Source organism: Rhincodon typus, chromosome 43 (genome assembly GCF_021869965.1).
Source record: "Rhincodon typus isolate 14 chromosome 43, sRhiTyp1.1, whole genome shotgun sequence".
NCBI classification, from domain to species: domain Eukaryota; kingdom Metazoa; phylum Chordata; class Chondrichthyes; order Orectolobiformes; family Rhincodontidae; genus Rhincodon; species Rhincodon typus.
The window spans coordinates 10,857,073-10,871,900 of record NC_063374.1 but is presented as its reverse complement, the minus strand read 5'-3'; the positions used below and the strand labels follow the sequence as shown (position 1 = coordinate 10,871,900).

General features: G+C 45.2%; 2 protein-coding genes across 2 annotated transcripts in view; one reads left to right on the top strand and one right to left on the bottom strand.

The window, feature by feature from the left end:
* Positions 1-12,135, top strand: part of b3gat3 (beta-1,3-glucuronyltransferase 3 (glucuronosyltransferase I)) — a 31,826-nt gene extending 19,691 nt beyond the window's left edge. Inside the window, exon 6 of the transcript XR_007266013.1 lies at positions 9,272-12,135. The gene's annotated coding sequence lies outside the window, so the exon portion shown is untranslated. The remainder of the gene's footprint in view (positions 1-9,271) is intronic.
* Positions 9,173-14,828, bottom strand: part of LOC109923316 (transcriptional-regulating factor 1-like) — a 71,950-nt gene continuing 66,294 nt past the window's right edge. The window contains 3 exon segments of the mRNA XM_048619652.1: positions 9,173-10,445; positions 10,822-10,925; positions 13,044-13,187. Of these exon segments, the coding sequence (XP_048475609.1) occupies positions 10,154-10,445; positions 10,822-10,925; positions 13,044-13,187 (540 nt within the window). The 3' untranslated portion in view covers positions 9,173-10,153.

Here is a 14,828-nt window from a genome sequence, read left to right as displayed (position 1 = left end):
GAACACAGCAGGCCAAGCAGCATCAGAGGAGCAGGAGGGCTGACGTTAGGGTCTAGGCCCGAAATGTCAGCCCTCCTGCTCCTATGATGCTGCTTGGCCTGCTGTGTTCATCCAGCTCTACACCTTGTTATGGTTTATGTTGACGTCATTTAATCTTTGACATCATAGGTCAGTCTCAAGAGCTATTATTGTGATATCAGTTTGAGGTGTTGTAGGATCATGTACTCTGAATAAATGTGAGTTTGCCCACTTTAACAGGAAGAAAACAAAAGCAGTTTGTTTTTCAGTGGTGAGCGATTGCAGAATTCCACAATACGAAAAGATCTGATACAAGAATCTCAAAACATTAGTAAGCATGTACATCAAATGATTAGGAAAATAGATGGAATGTCATTATTTATTGCAAAGGGAATAGAATATAAAAGTTGGGAAATTTCTGTACAGTTTTATAGACCATTGTTGAGACCACATCTGGAGTAGGGTGTGCAGTCTGATCCCTGAACTTGAAAATAAAAAAACTTGCTTCAGAAGCAGTTCAGAGAAAGTTCACCCAGCTAATTTGGAAGTAAATATTGCAGATGCTGGAAAGCTGAAATAAAAACTGAAACTGATGAAGAAGCTCAGTCAGCCTGATGGTATCTGTGGAGAGAGAGAGTTAAGTTGCGAATTCGACGTGATTCTTCGCAATGTTCAATCATAGAATCCCTACACTGCAGAATCAGGCCATTCGGCCCATTGAATCAGCATCAACCCTCCTAACAGCATTCCACCCAGACCTGCCCCCTCTCTGTAACCCTGCCTTTCCCATGGCCAATCCACCTAACCTGCACATTTTTGGTTTGTGGGAGGCAACCGGAGTACCAGGAGGAAATCCACGCTGACACGGGGAGAACATGCAAACTGCACACATGTAGCCGCCTGAAGGATGAAAGAGCACCAGGGACCCAGGTTTGATGATGCAGCAGTGCTAACCACCGAGCCATTGTGCCACCCCATTTTGGGCTCAAAACACTAACTCTCTTCACAGATGCTACAAGACTTGCTGAGTTGGTCCAGCACTTTGTTTTAATTTCACTTAAATAATTGATGAAGGGATTATCTTATGGGGATAAGTTGAACTGACCAGCTCTATATCCACTGGAAATTAGAAGAATAAGAGGTGATCGCATTAAAACATAGAAGATCTTGAGAGGATGAAATATCCAGAAGATGTTTGCAGAGGGAGGGAATAAATCCAGGGAACACAGCTTGAGAATTTCAGATGAGGCCAACTTTGACAAGGGAGCCTCTGAAATGTCCACCTTCTACCTCAACCAAGGAGTCCTCAGCACCATTGTCGACAGGGCCGTCAACCAGATCCGACCCATCTGCACTTCTGCCCTCACCTCTTCTCTTCCTTCCCGTAACAGCGATAGGGTTCCGCTTCTCCTTACCTACCATCCCACCAGCATCCACATCCAGATCATCAGACGCCATTTCCGCCACCTCCAGTGAGATGCCACCACCAGACACACATTCCCCTCCCCTCACTTGTCCACCTTCTGCAGGGTCCATTGCTCTAGGACACCCTGGTCCACACTTCCTTCACCCCCAACACCACACCACAGCCCTATGGCACCTTCCTCTGTAACCGGCAAAGGTGCAACACCTGCCCATTTACCTCCTCCCTCCCCAGTATCCAAGGGCCCAAACATAGCTTCCAGGTGAAGCAACACTTCACCTGCACTTCCCAGAATCTAGTCTACTGCGTTCGCTGCACACGATGTGGTCTCCTCTACATTGGGGAAATGAAGCGTAGACTGGGTGACCACATCACAGAGCATCTACGTTCTGCTCGCAAAAAAGACCCTGAGCTACCTGTTGCCTGCCACTTTAACACACCACCCTGTTCCCTGGTCAATATCTCTGTCTCTGGCTTGCTGCAGTGTTCCCGTGAAACTCAACACAAGCTGGAAGAACAGCACTTCATCTTCCGCCTGGGGATCCTGCAATCCTTTGGACTCAATATCGAGTTCAATAATTTTAGGGCCTAACCTCTCCCACGTCCTAACTCCTTACCTCACACACCAGGCCTTGTTACCACATAGCCTGCCATTACACACCAACTGCTGTTAGTCACTAACAGTCCCCATTAACAACTAATCACCCTCCCAGCCTGATCGTAATCAACTCCTTTGTCCAACTGTCTCTCTCTTTGGGCTTCATCCTATTGTTTACTCCCTACCCCACCCTCCTCCCTATTTTCTGCATATGAACTGACGTTTTCCCAGCCACCATCAGTTCTGAGGAAGGGTCACCGGGCCCGAAACGTTAACTCTGTTTTCTCCTCCACAGATGCTGCCAGACCTGCTGAGCTTTGTTTTTGTTACTGATTTGTAGCATCACCAGCACGGTTCTTTCGGTTTTTATTAAGAATGAGGTTTATCTTTTGAAGCCGAGATGAGAAGAATTTTCTTTCTCTGAGGCTCTTTCGAGTATGTAATTGTTCTCCCCAGAGGGTAGTAGAGACTGGGTGTTAAAATTTATACAAGGCAGTGTTGGATAGCATAACAGATCAGCTATGATCTTATTGAGTGGCAAGCACAAGTGGACTCCTGAAGTCCAATGAACCTGTGGTTTGCAGCCATATTTTTTTTCTATTCATTTGTGGGATGTGGGTGTCTCTGGCTGGCCAGCATTTCTTGTCCATCCCTAGTTGCCCTTGAGAAGGTGGTGATGAGCTGCCTTCTTGAACCACTGCAGTCCTCCTGCTGTGGGTTGACCTACAATGCTATTAGGGAGGGAATTCAAGGATTTTGATCCAGCGACAGTAAAGGAATGGCAATATATTTCCAAGTCAGGATGGTGAGTGGCTTAGAGGGGAACTTGGAGGTGTTGGTGTTCTCATATGTCTGATACCCTTGTCCTTCTAGATGGAAGTGATTGTGGGTTTGGAAGGTGCTGCCTGAGGATCTTTGGTGAATTTCTGCAGAGCATCTTGTAGATGGTACAGATTGCTGGTACTGAGCGTCGGTGGTGGAGGGGGTGGATATTTGTGGATATAGTGCCAATCAAGCAGGCTGCTTTGTCCTGGATGGTGTCAAGCTGCTTGAGTGTTGTTGGGGCTGCGCTCATCCAGGCAAGTGGGGAGTATTCCCTCACACTCCTGATTTGTGCCTTGTGGATGGTGGACAGGCTTTGAGGAGTCAGGAGGTGAGTTACTTGCTGCAGTATTCCCAGCTTCTGGCCTGCTCTTGTAGCCACTGTGTTTATGTGGTGAGTCCAGTTGAGTTTCTGGTCAATGATAACACCCAAGGTGTTGACAGTGGGGGATTCAGTGATGGTAACAGCATTGAATGTCAAGGGATAGTGGTTAGATTGTCTCTTATTGGTGATGGTCATAGCCTGGCATTTGTGTGGCACGAATGTCATTTGCCACTTGTCAGTCCAAGCCTGGATATTGTCCAGATCTTATTGCATTTGAACATGGACTGCTTCAGTATCTGAGGGGTGACGAATGGTGCTGAACATTGTGCAATCATCAGCAAACATCCCACTTTTGACCTTATGACGGAGGGAAGGTCATTGATGAAGAAGCTGAAGATGGTTGGGCCGAGGACACTACCCTGAGGAACCTCTGCAGAAATGTCCTGGAGCTGAGATGATTGACTTCCAACAACCACAACCATCTTCCTATATGCCAGGTATGACTCCAACCACCGGAGCATTTGCCCCCTGATACCCAGTTTTGCTGGGGCTCCTTGATGACACACTTGGTCGAATGCAGCCTTGATATCAAGGGCTGTCACTCTCCCGTCACCTCTGGGATTAAACTCTTTTGTCTGTGTTTGAACCGAGGCTGTAATGAGGTCAGGAGCTGAGCGGCCCTGGCAGAACCCAAACTGTGCGTCACTGAGCAGCTGCTGCTTGATAGCGCTGTTACTGACACCGTCCATCACTTTACTGACGATCGAGGGGAGACTGATGGGGCGGTAATTAGCCGGGTTGGATTTGTCCTGCTTTTTGTGTATAGGACTACTTGGGCAATTTTCCACATTGTCGGGTAGATACCAGTGTTGTAACTGTACTGGAACAGCTTGGCTAAGGGAGCAGCAAGTTCTCATTGAAAAGAATCCCTACAGTGTGGAAACAGGCCCTTCGGCCCAACAAGTCCACACAGACCCTCAGAGCACCCACCCAAACCCATCCCCCTATAACCCACCTAATGTGCAAGTTCTGGAGCACAGGTCTCCAGTACTATTGCCGTAACGTTGTCAGGTCCCATAGCCTGTATCCAGTGTCTCCAACCATTTCTTGATATCATTTGGAATGAATTGAATTGGCTAAAGACTAATATCTGTAATGCTGGGGACCACTGGAGGAGACCGAGATGGATCATCTAGTCGGCACTTCAGGCTGAAGATTGCTGTGAAAGCTTCAGCCTTATCTCTTGCACTGGGCTCTTCCATCATTGAGGATGGGGATATTTGTGGAGCTTCTTCTTCCAGTGAGTTGTTTAATTGTTCACCACCATTCATAACTGGATATGGCAGCACTGCAGAGCTTAGATTTTATCCGTTGGTTGTGGGATCGCTTAGCTCTGTATAACACTTGCTGTTTATGCCGTTTGATATGTAAGTAATCCTGTTTGGTGCTTTCACCAGTTTGACACCTCATTTTCAGGTGTGCCTGGTGCTGCTCCTGGCATACCCTCCTGCACTTTCCAAAGAACCAGGGCTGATCCCCTGGCTTGATGGTAATGGTTGAGTGGTGGATATGCCGGGCCATGAGGTTGCAGATTGTGCTGGAGTACAATTCTGCTGCTGTTAATGGCCCACAGCGCCTCATGGATGCCCAGTCTTGAGTTGCTAGATCTGTGCAAAGTCTGTTCCATTCAGCACGTTGATAGTGCCCACAACACAATGGAGGGTATTCTCAATGTGAAGGTGGGACTTTGTCTCCACAAGGACTGTGCGATGGTCACTCTTACCTGTCATGGGCAGATGTATCTGCAGCTGGCAGATTGGTAAAGATGAGGTTAAGTATGTTTTTCCCTCTTGTTGGTTCCCTCACCACCTGCCGCAGATCCACTCTAGCAGCTATGTCCTTTAGGACCCAACCAGCTCGATCTGTAGTACTGCTGCTGAGCCACTCTTGGTGGTGAATATTGAAATCCCCCACCCAGAGTATATTTTGTGCCCTTGCCATCCTCAATGCTCCCTCCAAGTGTTGCTCAACATTAAGGAGTACTGATTCATCAGCTGAGGGAGGACGGTATGTGGTAATCAGCAGGAGGTTTCCTTGCTCATGTTTAACCTGAAGCCATGAGACTTCATGGGGTCCAGAGTTAATATTGAGGATTCCTAGAGCAACTCCCTCCCGACTGTATGTCACTGTGTCAGCCCCTCTGCTGGGTCTGTCCTGCCGATGGGACAGGACATATCCAGGGATGGTGTTGGGGACATTGTCTGTCAGGTATGATTCTGTGAGTGTTTCTATGTCAGGCTGTTGCTTGACTATTCTGTGAGACAGCTCTCCCAATTTTGGCACTAACCCCCAGATGTTAGTGAGGAGGACTTTGCAGAGTTGACAGGGCTGTTTCTCCTGTTGTCTTTTCCGATGCCTAGGTCAATGCTAGATGATCTGTCCAGTTCCATTTCTTTGAGACTTTGTAGTGATTTGTACAACTCAGTGGCTTGCTAGGCCATTTCAGAGGGCAATTGAGAGTCAACCATAATGCTGAAGGTCTGGAGTCACATGTAGGCCAGACCAGGTAAGGATGGTAGATTTCCTTCCCTGAAGGACATTAGTGAACCAGATGGGTTTTCCTGATGATCGGCAATGACTTCATGGTGATCAGTAGACTCTTACATCCAGACTTGCTTTTTCCCTAAATGTTGAATTTAAATTCCACCATGTGCCGTGGTGGGATTCAAACCCAGGTCCCCAGAACATTAGCTCAGCTTCTGGATTAATCGTCTCGTGATAATACCACCAGGCCATCGCCTACCCCTTTTCTTCCTGTGGATGAAAAGAGCTCTGTTTTGGGGGAATCTATGAAGAGTGAATTGATGTGGACCATGGAGAAAACTATGTATTAGATGTTTTGCAAAGTTTTGACAATTACACAATTGAAGAAAATATCACCAGCAAGCTGACCTCATTAACCCTAATCCTAACCCTGATCCTATCATACCATTTCAGTGGCATGAACTCTCTGAAGCTACTTCCACCTAGTTAACTCATGGCTGCTTTGTACCTCAATGCTTCATTTACCTGTCTATTTCCAAGTGCCTTTACCAAATGAAGATCCATCAAGCCTGGCCTTGATAATTCCAGTGGTCTCCCAGTGTCCACAGCCTAGATGGTTACCTTAGCATTGAGGAACAAAACTGATGTTAACTGATGTTTTCCCAGCCACCATCAGTTCTGAGGAAGGGTCACCGGACCTGAAACGTTAACTCTGTTTTCTCCTTCACAGATGCTGCCAGACCTGCTGAGCTTTTCCAGCAACTTTGTTTTTGTTACTGATTTACAGCATCCGCAGCTCTTTTGGTTTTTACCTTAGCATTGAGATTTGTCTGTCCAGTGTCCTGTGATTTCGGATTGGTAGAAGTCAATCTCATTCACATTCGTTGAATAACACAGGAGAGGTCTTTTGACCCGTTTGAGGCTGCACCAGCTGTTTTCAAGAACAACCAGTTAGACCCACTTCCTGGCTGATTCTTTGTAATTTTTTGCACCATAAAGTACTTCCCCAATTCCCTTTTGAAACCTGTTATTGGATTGGGCGGTTCATTTCATATCCTATCAGCTCATTTTATTAAAGTTATTTTTTCGTAGGATGTGGGTGTCACTGGCTGGGTCTGTGCATGTTGCCCATCCCCAGTTGGCTTTGAGAAGGCGATGGTGAACTGCATTCATGAACTGTTGTTCAGAAGATGGTCCCAGGCTGTTAACCCCATCAATACTGAAGGAACAGTGATATATTTCCAAGTCCATTGGTGTGTGGCTTGAAGATGAACTTGTAGGTGGTGGTGCTCTCATATATCTGCTGTCTTTGACCTTCTAGTTAGTAGTGGTTCTGGGTTTGGAATGTGCTGTTGGAGAAATCTTGGGGAATTGCAGCAGTGCATCTTGTAGATGGCACAATGCTGCCACTTTGTGCCAGTGGTGATGGGAACGAATGTTGAAGTTGGTGGATGGGATGTCAATCAAGAGGAGCTAGTCTGTCCTGGATGGTGTCGAGCCTCTTGAGTGTTGTTGGAGCTGTACTTGTCCACGCAAGTTGGGGCGTATTCCATCACACTCCTGACCTGTGCTTTATAGATGGTGGACAGGCTTTGGGGAGTCAGAAAGTGAGTTACTCGCTGCAAAATTCCTAGCTTCTGACTGACTTTTGTAGTCACAATACTTATGTGGCTATTCCATTTCAGTTCCTGGTCAGTAATGACTCCCACGATGTAGATAATGGGGGATTCCGTGCTGCTAATGCCATTGAATATCAAGCAACAATGATTGTCTTGTTGGAGATGGTCATTGCCTGGCACCAGTCTCCTTAAATATGTGCCCTCTGGTTACTGACAGTTCAGGCACCAGCAATGCTTTCCCTTAACTTCCTCTGTCTAAAGCCTTTGAGGTTTTCACCACCATCATCGAATCTCCGCTGCTGTAAGTTAACTGGTCTTTTCCACTGGTATATCTGAGTTTGTGGTAATGGAGTTTTGATGGGCGTCATAGGAACAGGAGTAGGCAATTCAGCCCATCAAGTATGCTGCACCATTCAGTTAGATTACGGCTGACTATCTACCTCAATGCCACTCTCCTGTACAATCTGCATATCCATATCAATTTCTGTCATGAACCTACTCAGCGGTCCTCTGATGTAAATTCCAAAGATTCAGCACCCTCTGAAGAAACTCTTCCTAATATCACTCTAAATTGGCCTGCCCTTCATTCTGAGATTATGAACCCTAGTTCTAGACTAACCAACTAGGAGAAACATCTATGTCAACTGTGTCAGCCCTGTAAGAATGTTAATATGTTATGTCTGGGAGGTCGCCATCATCCTTTGAAACTCTAGGGAATGCAGACAGCTGCTTTTTATAGAATCTCTTCATAATTTTAAAATCAAACTTTTTACCTGGCAGTTAACATTATATTTTCTACAGCATTGCAATGCAATTTTGTATTTTTTAATATACATAAATTAACCCCTGGGTGGCACAGTGGTTAGCACAGTTCCCTCACAGTGCCAGGGACCCGGGATCACTTCCATCCTTGGATAACTGTGTGTGGAGTTTGCATATTTTCCCCGTGTCTGCGTGGATTTATGCGAGGCGCTTTAGTTTCCTCCACAAGTCCAAAGATAAAGTCATACAGCATGGAAACAGACCCTTCAGCCCAACTTGTCCATGCCGACCAGGTTTCCTAAACTGAACTTGACATATGGGAGGCAATGGCCTAGTGGTATTATCGCTGGACTGTTCATCCAGAGACCCTGGATAACATTCTAGGGACCCTGGTTCGAATCCCCCTACGGCAGATGGTGCAATTTGAATTCAATAAAATATATCTGGAATTAAGAATCTAATGATGACCATGAATCCATTGTTGATTGTCGGGAAAAACCCATCTGGTTCACTAAGGCCCTTTAGGGAAGGACACTGCTACCCTTACCTGGTCTGGCCTACATGTGACTCCAGACCTACAGCAATGTGGTTGACTCTGAGCTGCCTTCTGGGCAATTAGAGATGGACAATAAATGCTGCCTAGCCAGCAACATCCTCATCCCATTAAGGAAAAAAGAAAAAAAAACTACTCCCATTTGCCTGCATTTGGCCCATATCCCTCTAAACCTTTTCTGTTCATGTACTTATCCAAATATCTTTGTAATTGTACTTGCCTCTACGACTTCCTCTGGAAGCTGATTCTATATATGCGCCACCCTCTGTGCAAGTGGATTGGCCATACTAAATTGCCCTGCAGTGTCCAGAGAATGTGCAGGCTAGCAAGATTAGCCATGGTAATTGCGGAGGTAGGGGGGATCTGGGTGGGATGCTGTTCAGAGTGTCGGTGCAGACTGAGTGGGCCGAATGGCCTCTACCTGCACTGTAGGGAATCAATGATTCTGATACATAAAATTAAATACAGTTAGGAATATAAACTAATTTTTATAATAAAGACAACCTTGTTCATAGTTTAATAGGAAGGAATTTATTATATAATACATGGACAACTGACATTTAATGGAAGTTTATTTATATGAGCCATCACTTTGCTGTCATTTCAGCCTGTGAATGTTGGGTCATCAGACCCACCTCGACTACGCCATTGGCTCCCAAACCAGTGTGCAGGAGGAGGTCGGCTTGCTACGTTCTCTGAATGGCCAACCCTTTTCTGATTGAGAGCTCATCTGGCAGAGCACCGTCAGGAGGAAACTGTGTCCCTGTTGCGGTGGTCAACAAGGGAACTGTGGTTGAGAGCCTTGGATTGCTGTTCGGGGCAGCAAGACTGTACATGACAGGGCGAGGATAGATCAGAAAGGAGGCTCAATTTGGAGAGACAGGGCTCTCCTCAGTCCCTGGTGAAAATCTCTTTTAGGACACCCCCCTCCAGCCCCCAAGTGGCACGGGTTTATGTTGGTGCTGAGCAAGGCATTAGGATTCAAATCCCTTTCTTGCTTCATTGCCTCACATGAACCAAAGTTGAACAGAAGCTTTTGGATTACATTCCCCAAGACGTCTGGGGGATGCTTTTACCATATGAAAGGGACTTTTAAGTGCAAGTTTCGGGCCATTGCTTTTACAAATGAGGCACTTGAATGATGTGCTATTGAAACTAGTCTCTAAATCCCAGCAACAGGTTCAAAATGTGGTCGGGGGTGGGGGTGGGGTGTGGCAGCAGGAAGGGGGAGATTTGCAGAATTAACTAAAAATACATATTTATGTATGCTACATGAATAAAAATCTCAATGTTGCGCATCAGTGAGAAAATAATGAAGAAAATCATTAGCCCCGTTCTGTAAGTGCAGATTTGCTAAAAGGGGCTTAGTTTCTGTTGATGCTAAACGAAAGTCTTGGCCTGAGTCTGTACACACAAGTGTTTAAGACCTAGACGGGGTTGAAGTCTTCACAGTTAGTGCATTACAAAGAATTGTATTTCTTTGAGTTTGTTATATAAAAATATTTTGGCACTTTTCTTTGGCAAGGTTCAGTTTCACGTCCTGGTGATACAGCGGGGGTAGACTTGTACAGGTCATAGCCTCTGACATAGCCTCTAGCTGCTCCTGGATCTCCCTGTTGTCCCAGCTGGGGTAGGCAGGAGGAGTGGTCGTCAATTTGCCCAGTGTTGCCCCTGTGTAGGTGACTGAAGAATAAAGGGCATCCTGAGACCGGTGCTGCCAGTCATCCTGTTGCCTGTGGATCTTCATGTGAGCATTTCGACTCTTGATTTTATAAAACATCCTAGATTATTTTAGGGTTGAGGAAGAGAGAAATAATTTTAAAAAAACAATCAATAGGAAAGTAAAGATACAACTTTAATCTGTGACTGTGCACACTTGTGTATAGTTTAGTGGTTGTCTCTTGATTTTTATGTAGTGAAAGTCTCTGTCCATCTGACTGTGTCTATTTGTCCCATCTTGTTTGTGCCTCTGTCCCTGCCCTGTCACTATCTCTCTGTCTCTGTCTTTGTCTGTATCTGATATTTGCTCCTGTCTCTGTTCATATCCTTAATCTTCCCATATTTCTATTGCTGTATTTCTGTGTTTTTCTGTCTCTCTCTCTCTCTGTATGTATGTGTTTCTCTTTTTGTCGTATGGCTTATGTCAGGTACACTTACTTGCCACATTGTTTGCAGGGAAAGTTGCCGATGACAGTGGGGCAAGGACCTTCTATCTCCACTCTGTGAGCATGCTGTATCGATTGAGAACTGGTAAATGGCTGCTTTGAATTCAAATGAAACAGTAAAAATTTAGAAACATATTCTGGGTATAAAACATAATGATACAAAGTACAGTTTGGATGTGGGCATCATGGATATGTCCATTTCAACACTTAATTAAATCCCCTGCCCTGTTGTGGAGTAATATCCCATAGTGTAATCTTAGTCACCCTGAATAGAAATATTAAGTGGCACCACTCTTTATTCAGACCTTTATGCAGTTCTTTGGTTTTATTTATTCGTAGGCTGTGGGCATTCCATGCTGGGTCACTGTTTATTGCTCATCCCTAATTGTACTTGAGAAAGCAGTGCCTTCTTGAACTGCTGCAGTTCATGTGGTGTACGTACACCCACAGTGTTATTAGGGAGGGAGTTCCAGGGCTTCGGCCCAGTGATACTGCCGGGATGGCAGTATATTTCCTAGTAACAATGGTGTATGGCTTTGAGGGAAACTTGCAGGTAATGGTCATGTATCTGCTGCCCTTCTCCTAGATGGTAGGGGCTGTGGGTTTAGAAGGTGTTGTTGAAGGAGCCTTGGTGCATTTCTGCAGTGCATTTTGTAAATGGTACACAATGCTGCTACTGAGTGTTGGTGGTGGAGGGTGTGTCAGGCAGGCTGCATTGCCCTGTAACACTTCTTGAGTTTTGTTGGAGTTACGCAAATCCAGGCAAGTGGGGAGTATTCCATCAGTCTCCTGCCTGGTGCCTTTCGAAGGGGATCAGGCTTTGGGGAGTTGGGAGCTGACACCCATTTTGGATAAAATTACAATTGCCTTGTGCAATATGTGCTAACTCACCACAAACTATAAAGGCCTTGGGACTGTTTGATTGGGACAGTTCTGATATAAACTGACATGTGCTACTAAGAAGTGGGTAATATCGTAAAATAATCTCCCTTAAGAGTTAGGAGTTAGTGGTAGCTCCAGAATGGAAGTGTTGGGATAAAACCCTGAAGAGGGCATGAAAATGAGTTTGTTTAAACTCTGGTATGTTGACTCCAGGAATACACTGCCTAGTCTAGGAGTTAAAGTTCACAATCACCCTAAACCTATCAAGGTGTTAAAGAAAGGGGTTCTGGTCTGAGTACTGTACAAGGCTTGCTCCTGAGTACTGTACGAGGGATTTTTTTTCTTCAAACTTTTGAAGGAGAGTTTCGGGATAAATGGGATTATACTTTTACTGTGTATTTAAACTTTGCAAATTTGTATTATAATAGGTTTATCCCATTTTATCATCCTTTCGTTTGCCTAATAAACATCTGTTTTATTGTTAAAACAAAGTTGGTAACTTTGTGTGCATTTGTGTCAGTAAGAGGCCACTTCATTAAAACCAAATCAAATACAATTCCTCAAGCCAGATTTCAGTCTGAGATGGCAGGACTAACATACAAACAGAGACTGGATCAGTTAGGACTACATTTGCTGAAGTTTAGAAGAATGGGTAGGGATCTCATAGAAACTTATAAAACTCTAACAGGGAAGACATAGAAAAGATATTCCTGCAGACTGGTGACTCCAGAACCAGGGGTCACAATCACAGGGTATGGGCTAGGCCATTTAGGACTGAGATGAGGAGAAATGTCTTCATCGAGAGTGTGGCGAGACTATGCAATTCTCTGCCACAGAAAGTGGTTGAGGCCAAAACTTTGAATGTTTCAAGAAGGAGTTGAATATTGTTCTTGGGGCTAGAAGGATCAAAGGGTATGTGGAGAAAGCAGGAGCCAGGGTACTGAGTAGGATGATGAGCATGATCATACTGAATTGTAGACATACACCAGCTCCTATTTTCTATGGTTTTTGTGGCATTTGACTTATCCAGCAACAACATTAGCTAGGATCATAGTACATGGCGAAGGCAGCTTTAGTCTGTATCTCACCCTGTGCTATCCTTGTCCTGGGAGTGTTTGATGGGGACAGCGTTGAGGGAGCTTTACTCTATATCTAACTGCATGCTGCACCGTCTTGGAAATGTTTGATGAGGACAGTGTAGAGTGAGCTTTAGTTTCAGTTAAAAGGATAGAGAGAGTTTTACGCTGTATCTAGACCCATGCTGTATCTTTCTTGGGAGCATTTGCAACAACACACAGACCACTTCTTCCACAGTAATAGTTAGAGCCTCACCTCACAGTCAGTGTCTTGTTTGAACACATTGTTCCAATCGTCATCTGTGTCTGATGGTCGATGGCGATGTTTCTTGTTAAACTTGAGTATCTTCTTAAAGTTGTAGTAATACTCAACACATTCTGTAACAAGTTTGGACTTCACCTGTAATAATGCAACAGAAGGTGGCCATTGAGGAATTATAGCTGTGAGGTTCCATGTATGATACATTGAACGTTGAGCACAGAAATAACTCATATTTCCATGCACTCAAGTCACCTCCCACCTCCCATCCGATCCCATCTTTAATCCCCTTTAAATGCACCCATGCTTGACCTTATCTGCACTATCTGGTAAGAAATTTCATGTTCTTATCATTAGAACTACCAAATAATTCCTGGGATGGCAGGTTGTATGGGGAGAAATTAATGCCAATTTAGAAAAATGAGAGGGCATCCCATTGAAACATAAACGATTCTGACAGAAGCTGGATAGACTGGGTGTGGGGCACACCCAGTTTGTTTCTCCTGTCTGGTGGGAGAGGTCCATCCCTAATTACCGCTTGGGAGGATGGTGAGCCATCTTGTTGAACTGCAACAGTTCATGTGCTGTAGGTACAGTGCTATTAGGGACGGAGGTCCAGGATTTTGAACCAGTGAAAGAATGGCTGATTCAAGATGAAGTCAGAAATCACATGACACCAGGTTATAGTCCAACAGGTTTATTTGAAAACACAAGCTTTCGGAGCCTCAGTCCTTCTTCAGGTGCCAGTGAGAGAGGTGGCATCAGCTACAGAATTTATAAGTAAAAAAATCAAAGGGCCATACCATTGATGAGGATGTACTAAAGAAACCTAAGATGCTGTTAAATCTTTAATCAGTTAGAATGTTTTAATTGATTGATATGTATACGTACATCCCTGAATTCCTTTCAAGTCACAGTCCTGAGAGAACTAAAGGTTTTATCAGTGTAAAGAAGTGATGACATTTTAGGTCAGACAATGCATGCTATGTGTGAAGCCTTGTTTGGAATCTGTTTGTGTTTTAGTTTGAAGACAGACTGCTTTTATTTCTAAAGTAGGAATTTATAAAACACCATATTGACTGACTGTCTATAAATTGAGTGCTTTTTGAACAAAATGGAATGTATCTGCAAATACAAATTCACCCCATAGATTCAGAGTGTGTGTGTGTGTGCGTGTGTGTTGAGAGAAAGTGAGTGTGAGTGTGAGGGGTAGAGAGTGTGTGTGTGAGCAAGGGGGGAGAGAGAAAGTGAGTGTGTGAGTGAGGGGGGGAGAGAGAGAGAGTGTGCGTGTGAGCGAGGGGAAAGAGGAGGGAGAGTGTGTGCGTGTGAGTGTGGGTGTGGGGGGGAGAGTGTTTGTGTGTCTCTCTCTCTCACACACACACACAATCTCTCTCCTTACACACACTCTCCCTCCTCTCTCGCACACACACACTTCGCTCCCTCACTCTCACACACAGCCCCCCCACTCTCTCTCTCGCTCTCCTCACAAACACACACGCTGTCACCCCCCTCTCTCTCACACACACACACACGCTCTCTCCCACCCTCTCACACACACACTTTCACTCCTCACACACACACTGTTCCCCCCCTCTCTCTCTGTCTGTCTCTCTCTCTCTCTCTCTCTCACACACACACACACACACACACACACACACACACTCTCCGACAGTGCAGAGTTCTGTCAGCATTGACCCTCCGACAGTGCGGCGCTCCCTCAAGCGCTGACCCTCCGACAGTGCAGATCTCCCTCAGCACTGACCCTCCAACAGTGCAGATCTC